The sequence below is a fragment of the Ursus americanus genome, chromosome 10, assembly GCF_024610735.1.
Source record: "Ursus americanus isolate L20-20 chromosome 10, mUrsAme1.1.p, whole genome shotgun sequence".
NCBI lineage: Eukaryota > Metazoa > Chordata > Mammalia > Carnivora > Ursidae > Ursus > Ursus americanus.
In genome coordinates this window covers 59,563,367-59,589,803 of record NC_142136.1, presented here as the reverse complement: position 1 = coordinate 59,589,803, position 26,437 = coordinate 59,563,367, and the positions used below count along the sequence as shown (strand labels likewise).

The 26,437-nt window shown below is 42.4% G+C and overlaps 1 protein-coding gene across 5 annotated transcripts; it reads left to right on the top strand.

Annotated features, from left to right (window-relative positions):
• Positions 1-2,712: 2,712 nt before the first annotated feature.
• NEK3 (NIMA related kinase 3) lies at positions 2,713-26,420 on the top strand. Of its 5 annotated transcripts, XM_045796889.2 has the most exons (17): positions 2,713-2,816; positions 5,296-5,468; positions 7,211-7,304; positions 7,391-7,488; positions 8,667-8,750; positions 9,744-9,811; positions 9,906-9,992; positions 12,037-12,091; positions 15,657-15,857; positions 16,248-16,320; positions 18,595-18,644; positions 21,644-21,743; positions 22,272-22,415; positions 22,894-23,028; positions 25,173-25,299; positions 25,717-25,845; positions 26,249-26,420. In XM_045796889.2, exons 2-16 carry the CDS (start codon positions 5,352-5,354, stop codon positions 25,799-25,801), a joined length of 1,518 nt encoding a protein of 505 aa, XP_045652845.2. In that variant the 5' UTR covers positions 2,713-2,816; positions 5,296-5,351; the 3' UTR covers positions 25,802-25,845; positions 26,249-26,420. The 5 variants fall into 5 exon arrangements, with proteins under 5 accessions (XP_045652845.2, XP_045652846.2, XP_045652844.2 ...); XM_045796890.2 differs by having other exon boundaries at positions 18,598-18,644; positions 25,717-26,420; XM_045796888.2 differs by having other exon boundaries at positions 25,717-26,420.
• The last annotated feature ends 17 nt before the right edge of the window (positions 26,421-26,437 follow it).

The following is a 26,437-nucleotide window of genomic DNA, read 5'->3' as shown; positions in this document are numbered from 1 at the left end:
CCAGTAAACTGATGAAGTAACTACCCAGACAAAAGCAAAGAGACTCCTGCCTGGAGTTTTCTATAGCTCATCACTTGTGTATCCAAATATGTTCTTGTTAAATCCAAATACAGGTAAAGACAATTTTTCTAGTGCAACCACACCACCTTTCTTAAATGTTACTAATATTAGTACAGTAACCCCCCCCCAATTTTTTTTCTGTGTATTTGACATATATACAGACTTACACACATATAAATACATGTGTGTATGTGTGGCTTTTATAGGTTTTGTTTTGGTTTGTTGGTCATAAATGGCACCATACTTCATGTATGGTTCTTCAACTTGCCTTTTTTCTAGTTTATTAATAAGGAACTCTTCATTGACCTAGATCAGTGTAACATTAAGACTACATGGGAGCTTTTTAACTCGGTCACCGTTTCACACTGTTTACCACTGCAAGCAACATCTGACACTGCAGCATAGTGGTTAAGAGTCAGACTGAGGAATGGGATAGGCTGGTGATGGGTAGTAAGGAGGGCATGTATTGCATGGTGCACTGGGTGTTATACGCAACTAATGAATCATTGAACTTTACATCAAAATAGATAGATAGATAGATAGATAGATAGATAGATAGATAGATAGATAGTCAGACTGAGTCATACCGCCCAGGTTCTAATTCCAGTTCTACCACTTACCAGCTGTGGGACCTGCGGCAAACAGCCTCTTGTGCCTCAGAGATAATTGTATCTTTAGTGTTGTTTTGGAGATTAAAATGAGTTGATAGCTAAAACTTATCTAGTCCTACTCTTAAGCATGTCACATGTATTGACTGACTTAAAACAGTGCCTCGGACCTTGTATACGTTTTCTATAGTAATATTTTACTTCCAATCACTACCCAGTTCAGAACTCCCCTCGCTGGGATCCACACCTTGGCAACAGCTTGGAGAGAAAAGGAGTGAGATCTATTCTCACTATTTCCTCCTCCATACTCACTAGTCTGTGCTTGCTGATCGTTAGTAGGTTGAATTGTGTCACCCCCAAAAAGATATGTTGGAGTCTTAAGCCCCGGTACTTCAAAATGTGACCTTATCTGGAAATAGGGCCACTGCAGATGCAATTAATTAAGAGGAAGTCAGACTGGTCTAGGGTTGGTTCCTAATTCAACATGACTGGGAAGAGGATGTGAAGAAACAGGAGACAGCAGTCTACAAGCCCCAGAGAGAGGCCCAGAACGGGCCCAGTTCTGAGTCTCAGCAAGAATCCTGCTGACACCCTTATTTTGGACTTCCAGGCTCTAGAACCGTGCGAGGACACACTTCTGTTGTTCAAGCCACTGGGTTTGTGATACTTTGTTCGGGCAGCCCTAATACGCTCATGGAACAAGATAAAAAGACCTTTTCATGACTATGGACATTGGGCGGGGGGGAAAAAAAGAGTCGGGTGTTTTTATGACTTTTGCCCCATGCTGCGTGAATATTAAGTGGTTGAAGTCTGTGCCTGTGGCTAATGGGCAGGATCGTTAGTTCATGGAATCATGAGCTTGTAGCAGCATTCTAGGCATAGGCATGGATAGTAGTTCTGTTTTTGTTTCTTCAGTTGAAACCAAGCAAAGCAGATGTTGCAAATGTTGACCATTCAGAAAGAAGATGATACTCCAGAGACCCTGCTCTTATCACTACACTTACAGAAGCATCACATATTAGCTCTGCCACGTTATGGTGGACTCGTTTAACACTTACAACCAGAAGTTGTTCTAAAACATATGCTAATATACCCATTTTGATTTTCACAGTGCTCCTAGGAGGGAGGTACTAGGCCTTGCTGTATGAGTTTCCTAGAGGGGCTGTAACAAATCACAGACTCAGTGGCTGAAAACAACACAAATGTACTCTCTCCTGCAAGTCGTAGGTCTGGATTAGATCTCACTGGACTAAAATCAAGATATAAGCAGGACTGTGTTTCTTCTGGAAGTTCAAGGGGGCAATTCGTTTCCTGGCCTTTTCCAGCCTTTATTTATTTATTTATTTATTTATTTATTTATTTATTTATTTTTGAGATTTTATTTATTGAGAGAGCAAGAGGGGGATGGAGGGGAGAGGTGCAGAAAGAGAAGCAGACTTCCTGCTGAGCAGGCAGCTCGATGCAGGGTTCAGGCGCTGGGCTCCACCCCAGCATCCCAGGATCATGACCTGAGCCAAAGGCAGACGCTTAACCGAGCCACCCAGGCGCCCCCTTTTCCAGCTTCTTAAGGCCCCCTTGTTCCTTGGCTGGGGGCCCTGTCCTCCATCTTCAAATCTCTGACCACCACTCTGCCCCTCTCTTCCACTTGGAGGTGCCCTGGTGATCACACTGGGCCCACCTGGAGATTGCAATCGTCTCCGTATTTTAGAGTTAGCTGGTTGGCAACCTTAATCCCACCTGCAGTCTTAACAGCCCTTTGCCACAGAACCTAACATCCACGATTTCCAGGGAGAAAGATGGGGACATCTCTGCTGGGGCCACTCACTGTTCCACTCTCCACACTTGCCCAAGGTTCCACAGCTAGTAAGGGGAGTGCTGAGCCCGAGAAACTTATCGCTTAAACTGGAAGCAAAACTCCTGTTGCTGGAAGGCACTTTCCCTCAATAGTACCGGCATTGTTCTAGGGCGCTATGGAGCAACAGTTTGAAAACGCGCCCTTAGTAGGCCCGGCTACTCCGATAATAGCGCCTCCCGCCCAACCCGAGAACCTTTCTTCACCCGCAACCCGAGAGACGCCCTGCCGGCCCGCCCGGCGGAAGCGCTCTAGTCCGGGGACGCCGGGGTCGGCTCCGGTCGCCGGGGAAGCCGGTAAGCGGTCCCGCCGCCGGGCAGGGAGCCCCTGGAGGAAGGAACGCGGCTGGCGGTGGAGGCCTGGGGTCCGGGGAGCGGGCGGCGCCCTCGCGCGGTGGGGGCGAGTGGGAGACCCGCTCTGGGCGCTCCTGGATCCCCGCTCCGGCTCCGCCCCGGGTCTGGGCCGCCCGCCCGCCGGTCCCCCTCGCCTCCCAGCAGCCTCCTGTCCTCCCGGCACCCGCCGCGGCGCTGGTCCAGCGCTGGGGGAGGACTGCAGGCGGCGCGGGCTCCCCGGCAGGAAGGATCTGCGCGCCGCTGGCCTCCCGCGTGGTGCGATCAGCGCGTGCGTGCCTTCGAAGCTTGCGCGCCACGGTTTCTCAGCGGTGAGCCCACTTCGGGCTATTTCCAAGTCATTTCGCTAGGGTTTGATTGGGAGAAACGTGCAAAGGGGCTTTGTCACCCTCAGTGTATACAGGTCTTTTACTGATCTTGTGGGTGTCATATTGAGTATCGTGGGCAGAAAGGACCAAATAAGTACTGGTTTTCAGCTAAAAAAAGTCAGTGGTGGCTCTTGCTTAGCGGTTACTGTCCATGACATAAAATAAAGACCCTGAAGAATAAAAGAATAGAAATATGGGAAAACTTGTTATTTTTCTTTTTTAAGATTTTATTTGAGAGAAAGAGCGCGGGCGGGCAGGGGAGGGGGAGCAGCAGGCAGAGGGAGAGGGAGAAGCCCGCTCCCCACGGAGCAGGGAGCCCAACTTGGGACTCCATAAAAGGGCCCTGGGATCATGACCTGAGCTGAAGGCAGACGCTTAACCAACTGAGCCACGGAGGGGCCCTTGACCTCATTAAATTGGGTAATACCAAGTGTCAGAATAGTGGCAACTAACTTTTTTCTTTCAGGTCCCTAAATTTACTGAAAGACCCGATTGTTCTTGAAAAGAATTGTTTTTGAACACAATGCCTCTAATTTGGCTAATAGGAAGAAATTAATTCTAAAGTTGCTGAGTGATTCTATGACACACATGAATACAAACAACATTTTTACAGGTCACTGTAGTGTATGTTTTGGTTTGTGATTTTTGCTTTACCTGCCATGCCTCATAATTCTTTGAGGTGCGATTTTAAAAAAACAAAACACGACAAGTAAGCTTTCTGAAAATTAAGTTAATTCATTCCAGTGTTTGTTTGTTTCTTTTTTTTAATGCATGGTGTTGCTAAGGTAAAAAAATGCGTCATGTTGCTAAGGTTTTATAATAATAATGGCTGCCATTTATCCAGGGCCTCCTCTGTACCAGGCAAAGTGTTAGGAACTTTAGTCTCCTTTACCTATGAACCAATTCAGCTAGCTGCTTTATCTGGAAAATACAGAAAGGGAGACTGAAGTTCAAAGACTCTGCTTATCTCTTCTTAATCCCAGGCACCTTCAACTCAACATGTCCTCAAAGGAACATATGTCTCCCTTCACCATGCCAGTCCCCACCCCTGCCACACTCCCACTGCCAGAAAAATGAAACACACACACACACACAACCATGGTGCTTTTCTCTCAGGGAATGGTATCATTTACCCAGTTTACACTGGAAACCTGGGAGGTCTACCCTGTCCCTTTCTCCCAGCTTGTCCCCCATAAATCTGTCATCAATTCTTTCTACATATTTTCTTCTCATTTTCTTCATCCCCATTGCCACCACCCCATTCCACTCCATCATCATTTTCCTGCCTTTTCTCTTGTCAGAGTCCCACTCCAGCCCTCCTGCCCCCTCCCGTGTGCAGTCCATTCACTCTGCAGCCAGAGTGAGTGATTTTTTTCTAATATGCTCTCTCACTTAAAACCCTTCAGAGATAGCACATTAACTACCGCAAGGATAAAATCCAGCAACCTGAACGTGGCTTACAGTGGCCTTCAGATAAGGCCCTGTCTGCCTCACCAGCCTGTGACAGTCCTCTTTCAATTCCTTGAACTGAACACAATCTCTTCTGCTCTTAAATATGCCAGCCCCTCTGCCTACGTCACTCCCATCACTCCCTGTGCCCTCGTGCCTAGCCAACTTCCGTTCATCCTTCAGGCTTCAGTTATATATCATTTTCCTGACTCCTCTGGATATTTATGCTATATGCCACCAAAGCTCTTTCTGTAAGACTCAAAAGCCTATTTTTGTTGAGGTCAGAGGTCCCATCTGCTTTGGGGCATGCGTGACAGCAGGGACCAGGAGAGGTCAAAGTGTGCTGCTAGAAGTATACGAGTCACACTTGACCCTTGACCACACTGTTTGAACTGCATGGGACCTTATATGCGGCTATTTCGATAAATGCAGTACAGTTCATAAATGCACTTTTCATTCAGGATTATAAAACCTGGTGTGGGTGCTCAGGGTCCAACAGTTCAGCCAGTAAAGCTGTTGTCCTATCATGGTGATTTTGAGCTACTTTGAATTCATTCTGCCTTTTGAAAATAAATTTAATCCTCAACATTTCTGTTGTCTGACTACAGTTTGGGAGAGGTCGTGGTGACTGTGTCCGTGGAGCCGGGCTGCGTGCTGCCCCAGCATGAATGGCTACGTGGTCCTGAGAGTGATCGGAGAGGGCTCCTTTGGCAGAGCCCTTTTGGTTCGGCAAGAAAGCAGTAATCAGATGTTCGCCATGAAGGAAATAAGGCTTCCCAAGGTCACTGCTGAAGCCATTAGCTCATGTTGAAAATGTACATGTAATTTGCCCAGGAAAATGAGTTCTCGAGATTTAACATGGAATTGCTTTTTCGTGCAAAAGATGTAATGGGTTTATTCATTAGCTTTACAAGGTCTTGATGTATTTTATATGGATTTTTAGGTAATTTTTGTAATTAACGAAAAGGGAGAAAAATAGTCTAGGTGGAAATTGCTGTTTCTTTTATCTTAATGAGTAATGTGCAATAATTTCCAATTTTGCCTATATAAGAGGCAAAGAAGGGTAAAAAGCTTTGCCAGAAGCAGCTCAGGGGCCATATTAATGAAAATAGAGCATGAAAAATACAATGAAGAGCAAAAAGCTAAAATGCTAACCTTTGGTTTCGGGGAAGCTATTTTGTGGATCCGTTTTGGGTTTTATTTCCCTGGAAGGTGAGGAGGGTGCTGCCTTACCCTTGTTTATCCTAGTTGTCACAGCAAAGACTCTGTGCCATGGCGGCTGCTTAATAATGTCTTGATCAATGTTTTAAAAATACATTTTAATAAAGTTCTCAGAATTCTAAGTATTTATTTCCCCACTGTGTTCTTGACCTCTTTTAGTGATTCTTGAGTGGGCTTCAAAGTCATCTGGAGGTTAAAACACTGATTGCTGGGCCCTATCCCTCAGTTTCTGGTTGAGTAGGTCCAGATGGGCCTGTGAATTTGCATTTTTTTAAAAAGATTTGTTTATTTTGGAGAGAGAGAGAGAGAGAGAGAGAGAGAATCTCAAGCAGCCTCCCCGCTGAGCATGGAGGCCAACAGGGGACTCCATCTCATGACCCTGAGAGCATGACCTGAGCTGAAATCAGGAGTTGGAGGCTTGACCTACTGAGCCACCCAGGTGCCCCTTTTTAAAGTATCTTCTTTTAATTCTTTTTTTTTCCCCCAATGGCAGTTTCTTCATTGAAAGATAAGCCATTCGGGATTTCGTCCTCGGAGAGTAAGTTAGGGGATAAACAGTTCTGGAAACTGGCTTTGTAATCCATCTTCTTCCATCCTTACTGCACTAACACACCAGTCTCTTTTTCATCTAGACCAGTGGGCTGGAAACGTGATGCAGACAGTAAGACATGAGAGCCCTAGTTTTTCTTTAAGGGTGTATTATGGTTAATGGCGTGCTGGCTCTCCAAATCAGTTATGGTCAGGCTGATGTGAAAACCGGTTTATATTCTATACTTGTAAGGATATAAGGGGTCAGCTTTAGCATGCAAAATAGAGCCATAATTGAAAAATCACCACATTTTCTTGTAGAGTTTGATAAACATAAGTTGGGTCACGGCGCAGTGCTATAAAACTGCCTCTGGCATTGACATATACAAACCACACTTGACCCTTGAACAACACAGGTGTGAGCTGCACGGGGCCACTTAACGTGTAGATTTTTTTGATAAATGCAATACAGTACTGTAAATGTATTTGCTCCTCCTTGTGATTTTCTTAGTACCATTTTCTGTAGCTCACTTTATTGTGTAAATACAGTACGTAATACATGTAACATACAACATATATGTTAAATGACTCTGTGTTATTCCAAGACTATTAGTGGTTAACGTTTTTGGGGAGTGAAAAGTCACGAGTGGATTTTCGACCGCACGGGGGTGGGGTGGTCACTGCCCCCGACTCCCCCATGGTTCAAGGGTCAACTGTATACTGTATTGTTGTAAAGCTATCCATTTTAAAATGCTATTTAAAATCTTCTTCTAGTCTTTCTCCGGTACACAGAATTCTAGGAAGGAGGCTGTTCTGTTGGCCAGAATGAAACACCCCAATATCGTTGCCTTTCAAGAATCATTTGAAGGTAAACATGAATTCTCCCAAATAAATGCATTGTGGAATTTGATTTATGGCCACCAGGCTTTCCTCCAAGTCATCTGTTTGTTTTAGCTGAGGGACACCTGTATATTGTGATGGAATATTGTGACGGAGGGGACCTCATGCAAAAGATAAAGCATCAGAAAGGAAAGTTGTTTCCTGAAGATACGGTAAGAGACTGGCTTCCACGGTTTCTCAAGGTTTAGAAGCAGATTTCCGCTCCAGATGTGTATAAGTTCCAATGAAAGCATTGTACGTATGATTACCTGATACACTTCTATCAGTGCTACTGCTTCGTGTGCAGGAGGTGGCTGCCTGAGATATTTTCAGCAAGTTCAGTAGATATGTTTATAAAATAGCGAGGAATAAAACGCCTGTGTTTAGAAGAGTTTCAAAATTTATTACTCCTCTTTTGTCCTATATATTTCAAATTTTGGATTTTGTTGTACTGTCATTGTGGAAGACAGACGGATTTATTTTGCATTACTAGAGAATCAGAAGAATGAAGCCCAAATTCCTGTGTCGTGGGAATACCTATTCTCACACTTTTTCCTTTTACAATTTAGCACTTTCCTTTTAAGTCTAGTACTTCCTGTCTTTTTAAAGGAAAATTATATATTGAATGTTATTGGAATGAATTGACTAAAGAAAATATTTAAGTAGACACCGTGAGTGGGACTTCATTTGATTTAAGGTATAATATGTTATGAAAGCATATTGGTATAAATATTTTTATTTAGAAGTTGTATTGTTGAAAATATGGATTCCAGAGGAGGAGGTCAACCTTGGCTTCAAATGAATGGATCTCCTAGCAAAAAAGAAAAAAAAAATCAGTTTGACATTTCATTATAGGCCCCCTAGGTACCTAGGAATTCTGAATACTATTGACTAGGGATTTATAAGAAGAAAATGCTGACTCACAGGATGGTTGACAATATAACAAGTCTTTTAATGTTAATAAATGAACATTCTGAAAAGGCAAATGAAGGTCTGACTAATGATTACAAAAAGTTGTAGCATACTCATTCCTTAGTGGTGAACCACCTTGATGTATATATTTAAGAAATACTTTTATTGGGTTGAATTCACGAAAACCATAGTGGGAGTTTTATTGAACTAAATTGCTATTTAGATCACACACAAGATGATGGAACATGGGATTCACAGTTTTTCTGAATTCCTCCAGCCAACATTGAATCTTAGTTGAACTGTGTAATTTTTAGGAGTTCTGTATTTACATTATGGAAAATCCAGGTCAGCTAAGGCCTGGAGACGATTCTGAGGGATTTGGGGTTAACACGAACCAGTTACTGCGTTCCTGCAGCTCCTGCATGCTTTTTCCTTACAGATCCTTAATTGGTTTACACAAATGTGCCTTGCAGTAAATCACATTCACAAGAAACGTGTGTTACACAGAGATATCAAGTCCAAGGTAAGTGGAAATACCTTTTGGGGCCTAAAAGTGAAAAGAGAAACAAAAACTATTCCGCTTCGTCCTTTTTTCTGTGTTATTCTGTTTCCTCTTGGGACGTTTTTATTTAGCCTAGAAACAGTTGTTAACCTAATATTTATAGGAGCCAAGTAAGGTGCAACCTGAGGAAGATCATTAAATCTCTTTAAGAGTATAGTTAGGATGTTCCAAGCTCTCTTAGAGAGGGCTGAGACCATACTACTGTACATTCTTTTTTTTTTTTTTTTTTTTTTTTGACAGAGAGATAGACAGCCAGCGAGAGAGGGAACACAAGCAGGGGGAGTGGGAGAGGAAGAAGCAGGCTCCCAGCGGAGGAGCCCGATGTGGGACTCGATCCCGGAGCGCCGGGATCGTGCCCTGAGCCGAAGGCAGATGCCTAACGACTGCGCTACCCAGGCGCCCCCGTAGTACTGTACATTCTTAGATGGAAAATCACTGAGACCCAGACCTGCCCCATGGAGTCCCCCTGACGCCTTCCCAGGCGCTCCATCAGGCTCTGCCTGATACAGTCCTTTTTTTTTTTTTTTTTTGTTGAAGATTTTATTTATTTGAGAGAGAGAGAGCACACATGAGCAGGGGGAAGGTTAGAGGAAGAAGCAGACTCCCCACTGAGCAGGGAGCCCATGTAGGACTGGATCCCAAGACCCTGGGATCATGACCTGAGCTGAAGGCAGACGCTTAACCAACTGCGCCACCCAGGGGCTGTCTGCCGATATAATCTTAAACTTACTTGTTTGATTTCTAAGCAGTGATCCTGAATTCCCGAGCAGGGGGAACGTGGAGCTCTCAAGAGGGTATCTCGTCCTTTTGTGTTCCCCTCCGGGACTTAGCTGTCAGCATCTCTACCCTTCCATCTCCATCATCAGCAGGCTTTGAAAGACAGCTTCCCCGGAGATCTCTGCCTTGCGGGTGAATGACGCAAGACATAATCTCAGCTCTTCTTTTTTAACGCAGAACATCTTCCTCACCCAAAATGGAAAAGTAAAACTGGGAGATTTTGGATCTGCCCGTCTTCTCTCCAAGTACGTGTGTCTATTCTCTAGTAGTGACAGCAATCAAAACATTCCGTGACTCAGGCATGCTCTGTGATTGTGCTTTGCCTTTTTATGGTTTTAGCCCTATGGCGTTTGCTTGTACGTATGTGGGAACACCTTATTACGTGCCCCCTGAAATTTGGGAGAACATGCCTTACAACAATAAAAGGTAGGTAATGTTCTTACTCGGTGCAGTGAGTACCAAGCATGACTGTTTGGTGACGGGCATTGTAGCCGACACGTGAAGTGTGGTTTTTGGAAAATATGTTTGAAAGCCGTGTAGACTCTAAATGCCCAGGCACTAGATAAAAGTCCCAGTTCTCCAACTGGTTTTCATCAGAGCTGAGAGGAGCTGAATGTAATGCTGAGGGAAGGCTCGTCATTCCTAGGGAGCGGTACGAATGACGTGACCGCTTCTCACACGATACTGCTCTCACCTTTAAACGTCCCGAAGCACAGGTTGCAGCCCCACCAGTTGTATCAGAATGTCTGGGGGTGGGAAGCAGGCAGCGGTCATTTTCCAGAATCACCAAATGATTCCGGAGTGCAGCAAAATTTGGGAACCCCTGGATTATGTCAATGAGTTCATATTGGCAGGAGTGGATGATAAGTACTTGACTGATAGGTTAATTAATTAAAAGAAGCTAGTATCACAGACCTTATGATTTAAAGCATAGTATTTTTCTGAATATAAGTAATAACGTGCCCATTGATGGAGCGGGTGAGCAGGGGGAGTATTGGAAATAACAGAGATATACGAGAAAGGATATAGCAGTTACCTACTTTTTCACTGCTGTTAATAATATTTTGCTGTTTTTTCCATCCATTCACTCCCCCCTCTAAACCTGGTTTATGTATTCTATATACAACTTGACTTCCTCCTTTTTTATTATATCATATTCATATTACCACATATTTAAACTCTTCACAAATATTGTTGTTGGCCTACTGATGTATTTCAGATTTTCAGTATCATTATCAGTGTTGTGATTAATAGACCTGTTTTGCATAAACGGGTCATTATTTTGTAACACATTCTTGGCCTGAATTCTTAGAAGTAGAAACACCTACAGGCTCTTGTTAGCTTCTGTCGAGTTGATTGCTGGAAAGAATATGATAATCCGTACTGAATAGTTTCTTCTAAGAGTAAAACTGAGTGCATTGGGGACAGAGCAGCTATAAAGGAACTTACTGGTTTGGAAAATTTGAGTTTGGACAAAGATTCGATGATATTATTGAATTAAGGTTAAATTTCTTGGATGTGACACTGGTATTGTGTTTATGAGGGAGAGTATCCTTGCTCGGAGGAGATACATGCTGACATGTTTGGGGGTGAAGTCTTCGGTGTCTGCCATCTTTTTTTCAAGAGGTTCAGATACACGTGGAAGAGGGCACCAGCTTGCAAACGTGGCAAATTTAACAGTGGGGGAGTCTAAGAAAGAGCATGTGGACATTTACTTTTCTGTAGGTTTGAAATTTGAAAGAATCAAAAGTTGCGGGAAACTGTTGATTAAAGCCATTAGTTAAAATGCAAAGAATATCATGTAGAAAAAGTCTGGGGCATGACAACTAGGTGGTGAGAATGACAGAGAAAATGGGAATGCTTAGTATGAAGAAGGGTGGGTGTTTGGGGGTAAACTCCAGGCCTCTTTTCTGAGTTTTGAAGAACTGTTTTGTGGAAGAATGAGTAGTCTTATTCTCTTTGTTTGGGAATGTAGAGCTAACACAGGGGGTGGTGAGGGTTCCCAGAAGACACATTTTGGCTTATGATAAGGAAGACCACTATCCCTAGAGCCATCCAGCGGGGGCACAGGCTGGGCCCGAGGTAAAGAGCTTTTTATCGGAAGGCGTGATCCGAAGGCCTTGGGTTGCGCACAGATGGTCTGGGTGGAAGCTACACTGCGTGACTTCTAAAGCCCTCTTCCAACTATGCCAGTCTGAGTCCACGAATATTCTGTCTTGTACCAAATGCTACTGAAACGACACCTGAACCACCCTGATTTGGAGGGTAGGGGCTCGGGAGCAGAGAATTTCACCGTGAACATGACTGTTAGTAAGTATCTAAGTATTAGACCAAACTTACATATATTTTAGTTTAATAGGAATTCCTTGTGATATTTATTCTTATTAAAGGTAATTTTTCATTTGTCTTTTATATTTCATATAATCATTCATAACCCATTTGTCATGACGTTGCTTCTTTATGCTTCCAGTGACATCTGGTCCTTGGGATGCATTCTGTATGAACTCTGTACCCTTAAGCATCCGGTAAGTATGGTGTGTAAAATGGGAAAGGCAGCCTCTTGTTATATCTGGCTAAGTCCTTCGTAATTCCACTTGGCCATGTTCTTCCCTAGGACGCTGTAGGAGGGCCGACAGCATTGACTCCATCTTTGGCCTTCCGTCTTCTTCTTCCCTCTGGTGCACAGGTCGTACCATTTTGGGTAACTGCCTTGGGACCTCACCACCATGCCCCTCCTTCCGGAGAAGCTGGGGGTTAAGGTCCGGAGAGTTGCAGAGAAAGGGTGGAGAATAGGGTAGAGAAAAGCTGTGTAGTGCCCTGTATTCCCCTGCCCGCCTTGTGCCCTACCCTTTGCCCCTGTGTGTAATTACCCTGCATAAAACTCTGCGTAAACGGTATGGAATGGCTTGCTTTGTTTTTCAGCATTAAAGTACCTTCTCGGTCTGGAGGATCCATTACTGACCCTCCTCCACCTTCTAACAGATGAATTCATACCTGTTTCCGTGGGATCACCTTTGTCTTGAGCCCCTTTCGTAGCGTATACTAATAGGGAACTTTCATTATTTAGTTTCTGTAGTTTTATATTTAGCTTGCCTGCCTGCCTGCCTTCTTTCCTTCCCTCCCTACCTCCCCACTTTCTTCCTTTTTTCCATTATTCTCAATTTTTTTATGTTGGTAAAATATATATATATATATATATATATATATATATATATATATATATAAATAAAACATAAAATTCGCCATTTTAACCATTTTGAATGGCATTAATTACTTTGCAATATTGTACAATCTCTAGGACCTATTTGCAAAACTTCTCCATGGTCCCAAACAGAAACCCTGTACCCGTTAAACGATAACTTCCCATCCCCATCCCTCCCCGCCAGCCCCTGGTAACCTCTAATCCTCTTTCTGTCTCCGAGGATGTACGTATTCTAGATATTTCATATAAGTGGAATTACACAGTACTTTTCCCTTTGTGTCTGGCTTATCACATGTAGCATAATGTTTTCAAGGTTTATCCATGTTGTAGCATGTGTCAGAATTTCATTCCTTTCTACGATCGAACAATAGTCCATCGTGTGTTTATACCTTGTTTTGTTTATCCGTTCATCAGTTATTGGACATTTGGGTTATTTTCACCTTTGGCTGTTGTGGAGAAAACCATTTTTATATTTATTTTTTCAAGATATTTTAAGAAATAATTTAACAAAAAAGAGGTTAAATAACTTGGCCTGCTCATTTAACAGTTATTTATTGCACAATAAACTAACAATCATAGTGCTCGTCCCTGTTAAGTCTTAGATTTGCATAGAAATAAATTCTGTCCTTTGGGTACAGATTGAAACTTAGCTCTAACCAAGCATTTTTTTCATTTTTAAAATTTTAATTGAAATGTGGTTGACATAGAGTATTATGTTAGTTTCAGGTGCACAGTGTAGTGATTCAACACTTACATACATTACAAAATGCTCACCGTAACCATAGTTACCATCCGTCACCATACAAAGTTATTACAATATTATTGACTATATTCCCTGTGCTGTACTTTTCATCCTCGAGACTTATTTATTTTACACCTGGAAGTCTGTGCCTCTTAATCCCCTCCACCTGTTTCACCCATCCCCATCCACCCCCAGCAAGCATCTTTACAGATGTGCTTGAGAGATATGAGAGTGAATGATGGAGAAAAAGCCTTCACCACCACTAGGTGAAAGGCACTCACACTGAAGCCACGTGCTGTCCTCCTTGAGTGTACGTGGTTTATAATGCCCGCTGTACCATTAGAAAAACTTGGGAGACTTTACAAAATGGCGATGCCTGGGCCCATGCCAAACTAATTGAATTGAAACCCCTGAGGGTGTCCTGGACAGCAGTGTTTTTTAGAACAGGTGATTCTAGGGGCGTCTGGGTGACTCAGCTGATTGAGGGCTCGACTCTTGGTTTCAGCGCAGGTCATGATATCAGGGTCATGAGATTGAGCCCTGCGTGGGGTTCCCAACTCAGCTCGGAGTCTGCTTGAAATTCTCTCCCTCTGCCTCTCCCCCTGCTCTCGCTTGCTCTCTCTCTCACTCTCTCTCTGAAATAAATAAATTTTTGACACAGGTGATTCTAATGTACAGCCCAAGTGAAGAATCGCTGTTTTATACAAATAAGATTGTTTTTTAAAATTCCAGTATCTTTTTAATGATTATATTCTTTATTCCCCCGATTCTGTCTTTTTTTGTGAGCTTTCATATACATGTTCTTATTTTTTCTAGCAAGAATAAGAATTAAGGAATATGGGGCCCTGATATTTGGCACACAATCTGTTCTCTCGTCTGCTTTGAGGCAAAAGTAGTTCTCAAATCTTTAGGAAATGCAGAAACCTGGTATAATGGTTTAAAAGCCAGAGACAAAGCAGATTCAGTCTCATTTTTCACTACCTGAATTTTTCCCTTGTTCTGTGTTGATTTTTTTTTCCTTTTTCATATCTTCACTTGCATATTTTATTAATAGGGTGCATTTCCAAGGCAGAATGCCAGCATGTTCTTGCATAAGTATCACCAAGGCTGACTAACATCTAACATTAATTTCAATGTTTATTCTACAGTGAAGATTTTTTAAAAATGTTACTCTGGCATGTCATTTTGACTCCCATTCTATTGCTTGTCAAAGTTTAATAGCTATTTTGAGGACATGAAAGGTAAAAGGGATTTGGCAGTAGACGTTTAAAGCTGGCATAGTCTGGAGTGCATGTCACAAGGGAGCAGGCCTGGGGGGTTCTGGGGAGGAACGAAGCAAAGGGATGTTACACTTAGTGTAAGCCTGTTGGTACCATTGACTTCTTAAAAAGCAACATATACGTGGGGCGCCTGGGTGGCTCAGTTGGTTAAGCATCTGCCTTCAGCTCGTGTCATGATTCCAGGGTTCTGGGATCGAGCCCCGCGTCCGGCTCCTTGTTCAGCAGGGGAGCCTGCTTCTCCCTCTGCCTTTTCCTCTGCCCCTGCTGGTGTGCTGTGTCTCACTCACTCTCTCTCAAATAAATCAATGAAATCTTAAAAAAAAAAAAAAAGGCTATATGTATGTATTACCTTGATTTTAAAATATGTTAAAAATGTGTATCTGCACACGCATTGCTTATGAGTAATAAAGCACCTAAAGCTGGCATCGATGCTGAGATTTTCTCCAGATGGGGGAGTTTTGCACTGTTTATGTTTACCTTCCTTCTGAACCCACCATAAGATTTCGAGTAGTACCTTAAGGATCCGTCTGGGAAGAAAAATGACCAGGCAGCAAATACTTTTATAAAATTAAATGGGGTGCCTGGGTGGCACAGCAGTTAAGCGTCTGCCTTCGGCTCAGGGCGTGATCCTGGCGTTATGGGATCGAGCCCCACATCGGGCTCCTCTGCTGGGAGCCTGCTTCTTCCTCTCCCACTCCCCCTGCTTGTGTTCCCTCTCTCGCTGGCTGTCTCTCTCTCTGTCGAATAAATAAATAAAAAATCTTTAAAAAAAAAAAATTAAATGAATTCATAAGAATTCCATTGAGCTGGTGATTTCTTCCACTCTTGCCTTGTCTCTGCTGTTACAGTTCAGTTTTACTTTTTAGTTTCAGGCAAATAGCTGGAAAAGTCTTATTCTCAAAATATGTCAGGGGTCCCTGCGCCCACTGCCGCCTCAGTACTCCTGTGAACTGCAGCATCTGATCAAGCAGATGTTTAAAAGGAATCCCTCCCATCGCCCTTCTGCTACAACACTTCTCTCTAGAGGCTCTTTGGCTCGGCTTGTCCGCAAGTGCTTACCCCCAGAGGTATGACGGATCAACTGTGAGTGGTTTTCAAGTACGGTCAAATGGTTCGTTATCTTTTAAACACAACATGTAGCACATGGTTGTAAAAATTTAAATAATGCAGAAGAGTATACAGAAAAAATTAAAACTTCCTTTCCCTCCTGCTCTCCCTTCCACAATACCGTTTGCCGAGAATACTCACAGGGAGAGTTTGCGTAACCTTTCTGATATTTTTCTAAACATGTAGAAACGTCTAAATTGTGTGTCTAAATTATAGGTATTTTCTAAAGGGCATTTTGCTTTTCAACTGTAAATACGATTGTGGGGAAGAATGTTGATAATTAAATGACATGGCAGTGTCTAAAGAAAAGTGTACCTCACATCTTTAAATTCTCTACTTGAAATTTTCAGATCATTACAGAATATGGCGAGCAGGTATTAGAAGAAACCAAAAATTCTAAGCCTAGCACACCAAGAAAAAAAGGTAAGAATTTTAGAAAGCTTACCTTTTGTTCAATTTCCTTTCAAAGTGTAGTTTAACAAAAAAGAAAAATACAATTTTCAAGTTACTAGAAACCATTTCAGAGATGTCCTGAAATTAAAATTTTCTTCTTGCTATTTCAGATGTAATTCTGTACTGACTTTATACATTTAGTTTCCCAGGGATCAAAAAGCCTAGTTTGGCGATTTTAATGATGTAAAGATTGTTTTCTGTTTCATTATTAGTACCAGGTTCCCTTTGGTCAGGTAGAAGGCTTCTGTGTCCTGGCCTAGGAATCTGACCACGAAATTACAATGTTAATCTTGTAGGAAATTATCCCCAAGTGTCCAAAGAACCATCTGGTAAACAAAAGTTTAAAAAGCAGAGCCTTGGGATGCCTGGGTGGCTTAGGCGGCTAAGCATCTGCCTTTGGCTCAGGTCATGATCCCAGAGCCCTGGGACCAAGTCCCGCATCAGGCTCCTTGCTCAGTGGGCAGCCTGCTTCTCCTTCAGCCTGTAGCTCCCCCTGCTAGTGCTCTCTCTCTCTGACAAATAAATAAATAAAATCTTTTTAAAATAAATACAGAGCAGAGACTTTTCAAGAGTTAGAACAGTCCACTTAATAGCTGTACAAAATTTCCATTCATACTTAGTCGATCCTGAACAAATTTCAAATGTAATGTATTGCCTCTTTGGAAGTTGTCATCTCTTAATTGTTTCAAAGCTATTTTTGTTCCTTTTTTTTTTTCTGTTTTCTTTTCTTTTCATTTATTTATTTATTTATTTAAAGATTTTATTTATTTATTCGACAGAGAGAGAGACAGCCAGCTAGAGAGGGAACACAAGCAGGGGGAGTGGGAGAGGAAGAAGCAGGCTCCTAGCGGAGGAGCCTGATGTGGGGCTCGATCCCATAACCCCGGGATCACGCCCTGAGCCGAAGGCAGACGCTTAACCGCTGTGCCACCCAGGAGCCCCTCTTCTTATTTTTTTTTAAGTAAACTCTATGCCCAACATGGGGCTGAAACTTAGGGCGCTGAATGTAAGACTTGTCGTATGCTATACTGACTGAGCCAGCCAGGCGCCCCTATTTTTCTTCCTTTTTATTTGTCATCAGTGACTCAGACCTTCCATCTGAAGAGCTCCACCGAAGATGGTAGATAGGACCAGAATAAGAGAGAAGACAAATGGAAACAGATCATCCACTCACTGTAGGGACATGTTGCAGACCTCCATTGTTTGGTGCCCATTATCTCAGTGTTACATGCTCCACAAGAAGCCCTCAAAAACTCTACTGTTTTCTGACAGTTCAATTTTACATGTTATTTTTGTAGGAATGTATATCCTTCTAGTAATGCAAGCCCTTTGGTCTTATAATTCAGCCTTTTCTCCATTCCTTAAGGGGTAGCCAATTGCCTTTGTTTCCATAGTTCGCTTTAGTGTTAATTTTACGTTAGGTGCTATTTTGTAGCTTTTGTTTGCATCCCAGGGTAGTGGAAAATTAGTTTCATAATGCTGGGCAACAACAATAAAAGCCAGTCTAAGAAAAGTTTCGAGATAGTTTGCCTAAGTGTAGTCTTACCATTCCTAAAAAAGAGGACTAAACCAGCGGAGAAGGGCCACCATGGCAGACGGTGTGTCTGGTGGCATTTCCACGCGGTTGGTGGACAGTGCCATCAGCGCAGTGAACACTCCGTGAGGGCAGGGGATGCGTCTCTTTCACCCCCTGTTGTAGCCTCAGCGCCCGTCGTCACGGATGCTCAATAGCAATTCTTTACAATGTTGAATGAATGAGGAACACGGCCGGCCGGGCTCTACTGGGGCAAAGCAGCCACTCTTCCCGAAGGGAGCTGGTGCCCAAGTTCTCGCTGACTGCCGCCGCCGGTGCCTCGTGAGGGGACAAGCAGCTCCCTTCCTACGAGGGGTCCCTATTTCACGGGCTGTCATAGCTGTTGTGAAAAGCACAGACTCCATAGCTAGCCTGAGCTGGAGGTGATGGTGGCTTCCCAGGGATGCGGAGTATCTCACCTTCTAGTGCCGAAATGCGGGGGCATAAGTGAATCAGGTCTTACCTTTCAGATGTTGCCATTGGGAACAACAGAACGGCCTCCGTTTAAATTCCCCGGGGATTAAAGCTTGATACCACGATTCAGGCTAAGGCTTTGGCTCTTTGACTTTAAGAACTCCGTTTGTCTTTGGGCTTTCTGCAGATCACACGAGGAACTTAATCACGTGAGCCTCCGCATGCTCTCTCTTCCTACCTTGTCTTTTCTTTTTAAGCAGACGCCGGCGGAATCAGGGTAGCTTTGGAACATGAGGCAACCGCGATGGTAAGAGCTTGAAAATGACGTTTGTGAAACACCTATCTACCGGGAACCATCTGGGGCTGTGAGAGGTTTGTGAGACTGGGGCCTGGTCCCTCCCGGCCAGCAGTTTCCCGTCCTTTGGCACTGAAGTAATTGGTGGCCGTCATCCTGCACTGTCAGCTGCGCCACTGGAGATCACCGAGCGTTTGGTTCATGTGCCTTGTCTTTTCGTTTTCAGTTATAGATGACTGGTGGTTTCAATATAGATATTGAGAGAACTTTGTTCTGCTTGCAGTCGTGAACATCTTGTTTCAGCCTGGATTTGGTTTGTTTGTCATTGTGGTAAACCATATATAACACAGGATTTCCCATTCTAGCCATTTTTAAGCATACGATTCAGCAGCATTAATCACATCCACAGTGTTGGGTAACCATCACCGCTCTCTGTTTCTAGTACTTTCTCATCACCCCCCTTACAGAAACGCTACACATTATATAATAACTCCCCATTCCTCCCCGACCTGCACTGCCCCCCCACGCTCCTGGTGACCTCCATCCCACCTCTGTCTCTATAGATGTGCCTATTCCAGATAGTTCACAGGAGCGGAATCATGCAATAGTTGTCCTTTTGTGTCTTTTTGCTTAGCATAGGTTGGTTTGGTTTGGTTTTGATTTTGCTTAGCGTAGTATTTTTAAGGTTCATCCATGGTATAGCCCGTATCAGAATATTTTCCCTTTAATGGCTAAAGGATATTTAGATCTGTATTTTGCTCTTGACATTTTTCTTTTTCTTTTTTTTTTTTTTTTTAAAGATTTTATTTATTTATGTGACAGAGAGACAGCCAGCGAGAGAGGGAACACAGCAGGGGGAGTGGGAGGGGAAGAAGCAGGCTCCCAGCGGAGGAGCCCGATGTGGGACTCGATCCCGCAACGCCGGGATCATGCCCTGAGCCGAAGGCAGAAGCCCAACGACTGTGCTACCCAGGCGCCCCTCTTGACATTTTTCTGTTCAGGAACTTTTAGTGCTTCCCCATTACCTGCCAAACCAAGTTGACATTTTTCAGCCTGGCATTCACGGTCCTGTTTATCTAGTGGTGCCCTGGGCAGCTGTGAGCTCTTTGACACGGGAGCTGCGGTCAAGTGGTCAAGTTGTGAAGGGGAGCAGCAGGTCCACTTCTGAGTAGTGCCATACCCAGCTCAGCAAATCATGCCCTACTCCTGATTTGTTTTTCTTTCTTCAACAGTTTAATCAACCTTTTAATTCCAAAAAGAAAAAATGTTGCACTAACAACAGATCATTCTATTTATGGAATGTACTAGTAATTAAACTTGTCAAATTTTTTGGAATGGAGGTTTGGCTGTAAATAAATAACAGCATCCCACCATTATGTTGCTACAAATAGACTAGCTCCGGCCCCTGTACTTTTTTTTTTTTATTCCTGTGAGAATATCTATATTTTTTCCCCAGCTTTATTGAGGCATAATTTATATGCGGTAAAATTTACCCATTAGTGTAGAGTTTGACGAATTTTGGAAATTTTATAGTGTCATATAACCAGTACCACAATCAAGATCAAGAATTCCAACCCCCCAGAAAGTTTCCTCAGGGCCCTTTGCAGACAATCCTGACTCCTGTCCCAGGCTGCCACCCCTGTCGTTGTAATACCACCTACAGTGGACACGTCCATGGGTTCTCGCAAAATGAAAAGAGGGCGAAATGTAAGCAGAACAAAGAGAGAGCAGGAAGTCAGTCAGGTAAGGGAAGAGCTGAGGTAGGAAGAAGGTCCTGGGCAAGCCGGCAAGGCGTGAGGACGTGAGGGCCGAGCCAGGAGCGCTGTTTGAGCAGTGGCTTTTGCCTGTGGAGCTGTGACTGTTGGCGGGGATGGAACACCAGAATCCCCTCAGGGCTTTTAGAAACTGCTCATCACCACTACCAGCCAAGACTCTGACTTCTTTGTCTATGGGGGGCCCTTCGTCGGGTGGGGAGAGAAGTTTGAGATCCACTGTATAGAAATACGAACAAAGTTCCAGCAACAGCCTACTGTATTTATTCATTCAACAAATCATTGAGAACCTGTATGCTGGAAACTGTCTAGGCATAGGAGATGTATTCCTTCTCAAAATATGTGCAGATTTAGTGATGTCTAGACAACATGTTATGATATTTCAAGAAATCAGGAGCTTAGATAATTTGAAAAAATACCGAATTAAGTGGGAACATTTTAAAGATTTTATTTATTTATTTTTAGACAGAGGAAGAGAGAAGGCGAGAGAAAAAGAGGGAGAGGGAAAGAGGGAAAATCTCAAGCAGACTCCCTGCCAATTGTGGAGCCCTACATGGGGCTTGATCTCACGACCCTGAGATCATGGCCTGAGCCAAAATCAAGAGATCAAGATGTTCAAACGACTGAACTACTCAGGTGAAGTGGGGACATTTTGACCATATAGAGCAACTTTATAAAATATTTCATTTTGCTATTCCAGCATGAAAAGCCCAATACAGCAAACCATATTGAAATTTCTCATTACTCATTGCTTCTATAAAGACCTCTCAAATACCTGTTATTTTATAAATCCTCTTCGTATTTGCGATGATCGATATTAATGATTAGTAATATAGGGGCACCTGGGTGGCTCAGTTGGTTAAGCATCTGATTTTTACTTCAGCTCAGGTCATGATCTCCGGGCTGTGAGATTGAGCCTCGCGTCATGCTCTGCGCTCAGCGTGGAGTCTGCTTGGGATTCTCTCTCTCCCTCTCCCTCTGCACCTCGCTCTCACTCTCTCTTTAAAAAAATATAACGATTAGAAGTATATAGGACTTTAATATACATATGTACATATGTGTATGGTTTTTAACTGACATGTAAATATGTACAACACACAGTTATGTATAGGGTTCTATGGTTATTAATCTTTTTAATTCATTAATCTTTATTTAAAATTAAGATAGCTGACTTGCATCCTTTACCTTGTTTGTAGCATTTCAAGCATTTTTAATCTGTATTTTTAATCCCTTTTAAAGCCAGGGGAAGAACAAGGTAGAAAGTACAGCCACGCTGATTTAGAAAACATTAATAAAAATTCAGTGGAAAGTGCCCTGGGGACAGTAAACAAAGGGAAAGGTAAGATATTCAAATTCTAATTGTTGTATAAGTGAGGAATTGAGGAATATGGAAGGAATATTAATTTTCATCTTACTAAGTCATAGGTGTCGTAAACAAATGGACAAGCAGATTTTTGTTTGCTTATCCAGTGGATTTATTTAATGGTACAGGAATACTTTATTACTCATAAAAAAAGAAAATAGTGTTTATCAATAAGAGCGTTTACAATAAAATAGTATTAATTGCACTATGTACCATAGAAACCATGTACAGAAATACACAACCTAATTGGGCTTCATTCTTGTACATTCTATAATATATAAATATATACGTAGTTTTAAAAATTCACTTTAATGATTAGCATTACCTTTGCATTTGGAGATTTTTTTTTATTCCCTTTACTGCTTAGACTTGAAAAACATTGTGAGTGGGTGTGAGTTTGGAAGAGAAAAGAAAGATTTCTTTCTATGTAGCTGTTTGAGTATATGTGTGCATATAAATGATAAATAATATGCTTAGCAATACTTTTTTACATTTTAAAATCAGATAATAAATCAGTCCATCTGAGGAAACCCAGTTCACCAAGTCCTCTCAGGCGACAGTGGGAGAAAAATGTCCCCAACACTGCTCTCATGGCTTTGGAAAATGCAGCCATACTGTCCTCCAGTTTAGCAGCCGGGGATGAGAGAGGTTAGTAGTCAGATTGAACGCTGTTACTATAGATCATTTTCTTTCTTTTTCTTTAGGTGATTTTTTTTTTTTTTAAGAGAGCAAGTATGAGTGGGGGGGTGGGGAGCAGAAGAGAGAGAGAATCTTAAGCAGGTTCCACTCCCAGTGCAGAGCCCGATGTGGGGATTGATCCCACAACACTGAGATCATGACCTGAGCCGAAATCAAGAGACGCTTAACCGCCTGAGCTACTCAGGTGCCCACTATAGGGCATTTTCTAATGGTTGTTTAATGGGCTGGAGACTGTTCTTGTTGTTGTTTTTAATGTCACTCTGTAGAAGATACTTGGTGTCACGTATCAGAGCAGTGCCCATGTAGGTGAGTGAAATAGGTTTTAGTAGAGAGTAAAATATAACTAACTTAGTTTAAAATACAGTATGGAAGATATATGCTGAAAATCTTTTTTACGTGGCCCTAACTGTTACCTTTTCACAACTAGGTGGTTCTGTAATAAAGTACAATGAAAATAACACCCGTAAGCAGTGGCTCAAAGAGACTCCAGAAACTTTGATGGACATCCTTAAGAATGCGGATCTCAGCTTGGCGTTTCAAACATACACAATATACAGACCAGGTGACTCAAGTCTATTACGTACCTGTGGAAACTCTTTAATTTTTAATTTTTATTTATTTATTTATTTGTGTGTGAGAGAGAGAGAGAGAGAGAGAGTGTTCATGAGCAGGGGGGAGGGGCAGATGGAGAGAGAGAAGCAGGCTTCCAGCTGAGCAGTGAACCTGATGTGGGGCTTGATCCCAGGACCCCGATTTCATGACCTGAGTCGAAGGTAGATGCTTAAAGGACTGAGCCACCCAGGTGCCCCCCTCCCTTTGATTTTTTTTTAAAGTGTGGTAAGATATGCATAAAGTAAAATTTACCATTTATTTATTTAATTTTATTATTTTTTTTAAAGATTTTTATTTATTTATTTGACAGAGAGAGAGAGAGACAGCCTGCGAGAGAGGGAACACAGGCAGGGGGAGTGGGAGAGGAAGAAGCAGGCTCATAGCGGAGAAGCCTGATGTGGGGCTCGATCCCAGGACTCTGGGATCATGACCTGAGCCGAAGGCAGACGCTAAACGACTGAGCCACCCAGGTGCCCCTAAAATTTACCATTTAAACCATTTTTAGGTGTGCAGTTCAGGGGCATTAAATATATTAACATTGCGCAGCCATCACCATCATCCATCTCCAGAACTTTTCCCATTTCCAGATCTGAAACTACGTACCCATTTTTAAAAAATTCCCTCTTCGCCCCTCCCAGAGACTTTGATTTTAAAGTTGTAACTTTGATTTTAAAGTTATAAAATGATTCATAACATTGTACTTTTTAGGTTTCCTTGAATCTTCTTTAGCCGGTCTTGAGCTCTAATTAAAATTTCCCATGGAGCTTCATTACTTTTAACTGCTCGTTGTTTGCTTATTTTAATAATCGTGGACTACTTTGAAGAGTAGCGCATTTTTACCACACAAATGCACCCCAGTTTTCCTGACTTTACACTTCAGACTCCATCATAGTGTAAACTTTGAGGAATTTCAAGATTTCTTTTGCTCTATGCTTGAATCCTGCTGTATTGAATAGAGCTCAAGAAAAAGGAGTAATTAGGATTTGATTTTTTTATCATTTCTGCAGACTTGTCAGTAAATCGCATGAAATTACCTTTTATAATACTATCTTTAGGAATCGAGGCCAAAGGACTGCATTAAGGGTGTGTACATCTGTGTATAATTTTGATAATTCAATTATTAAGCCATCTTGCTAAGTGAAGCTCTAAGATAAATTATGCCAAGTAGAGCCTGTGATGCTGTGGCAAGTCTTGACCGTATTTATTGTAATTTAGTGTTTTATAATACATATACATATACATATATATATATAGTGTATTTATTATATACAATAATTTATTGTAATTTAGTTGTCTTTGTTTATTTGGTCAGTATTTGTTGAACGCCAAATGTGCTAGGTTAAGATTTAAAAAAAAAAGAAGAAAACACAGTTCCTTCCCTGGAGGAGTATGGTGGGAGAGCAGCACTCAAGGAGAGGGCTTTAGAGTGGTGTAGATGAATTTTTAGAGGTGTGTTCTGATAGAGCTGCGCGCGGATTGTCGTAAGAGCCCCGAGCAGAGGCGGTGCATAGAGGACGGTGTTGAGGAAGGCTAACAGTTGTGAATTTTGTTGTAGCAATTGTAGGCCCTGGATTTTGTTTCTGGTCCCTGTTCACTGTTCAAAACCTATGTCATAGCTCTATTATGAAAGGGTTTTATAAAGATTTAGCCCACATTTTTGTGTTAGGTTATTGTCGTGTGAGCAAAAATCTGAAAGCAGTTGCCATCTAGGAAATTTTTGAAAGCACGCATGTGGTCTCCATTCCTTAATTTTATTCCCCATCCTGGGGAAAAGTTGGGGGTGGGGAGCTCAAAGGAGAAACAGCTGGAAGACGATGATCCGAAGGTATCTTTAATATACGTGCTTATATTTGAAGGTTTTAATTATAATTTTCTAAATTTTTCTTTTGAAGAAAGCACTGTTTTTAAATTTAATACCCATACTGATGCTTCATGGGCCTGTTTTATGCCAGAAACCATGCTGTGGAATGGGGGAGGCACTACAAAAGGAATAGAGCATTGTCCTCAGTGAGCCAGCAAGCTTTTGGAGGATTTTAGTCCGACATTCACTAATTAAGCAACTACTGTTAAAATTGGCATAATTTTCCTCTGAAGGTTCAGAAGGGTTCTTGAAGGGACCCCTGTCTGAAGAAACAGAAGCGTCAGACAGTGTGGATGGAGGTCACGATTCTGTCATTTTGGACCCAGAGAGACTGGAACCTAGACTGGATGCAGAGGACACGTACGTTGGGATATACCTACATGGCACTGGTCGTTGTGTGTGAAAATCATACCTTAATTTCAGGTGTAGCAGGAGCTGGGTATACTACTCGACATCACAAATGAATATTCATATCTTGGATCTTTTGTCTGGGCTGAGTAATGTGTTACGGTATTATTATAGAATTCCTGAGTCTAATCATTCAGCTAGGACTTACTATTTTTTAATACACTGGAGTTTATTGGCAAACGTTATAGAAACATGAAAGAAGTGCTCCCTTGGAAGAGCTAACAATGTTTTTTCTCTGGTCATTTGCCTTATGGAACTCATTTTTCAAAAATCTAAATATTGTGATGATAGCGTTCTGCTTTGAGCCATCAAAAAATACTTACCATGCCCTTACTATGGAGGCTTAATATCAAAATTGTTTCCTCACAGGGATTTCGAGGAGGATGACGACAGCCCTGACTGGGTGTCAGAACTGAAGCAGCGAGCCGGCTGGCAGGGAGCGTCGGATGCGTAACGCCCAAGGAGGTGCTCCATGGTCACATGGAGTAGATGTTTAAAGTGAGGAATTAATATTTGGATAGTATCAGTGCACGGGATTTATAGTTTTCTTTGGACACAGAATGAAGAGGGGGAAACTGTGAATATTTAAAATTGTTCCTGATTAGTACCACAAGATTTTAAAAATCTGTAGCTCATGAGTTTTTGAACTGAAAGGAGAAGGGGTAGAAGAACGGCTTTGCAGTCAGAACAGAAATCGGATGCTACTGCTTACAGTTTGTGCGATTGTGGGAAATTATTTAAGCTCTTTGAGCCCCAATTTCCATGACCCTAAAACGAGGGTAGTAAGGCCTTCGTCATAGGAATGCTGACCAAAGACCAATGGCAGCAGCCCGTTATGTCGTTTCTGCACTGTCATGATTGGTGCTTAATTGCTGTATAACTCTTTTTACATTTCCGAAAGGTTTGAGGATCTAAATAAATTTAATTGGAGCAAAATAACGTTGTGCGGTTTTCCAGTAAGACCCATTTCTGGGTAGTGATCCATGATCTTCAACGATCTTCACCAATGACCCGCCATCCTTAAATACAGCCCCTCGCAGGACGCACAGAAGCACCCAGGTCAGAGGATCAGCCGTGGGAAGGGGTGGCG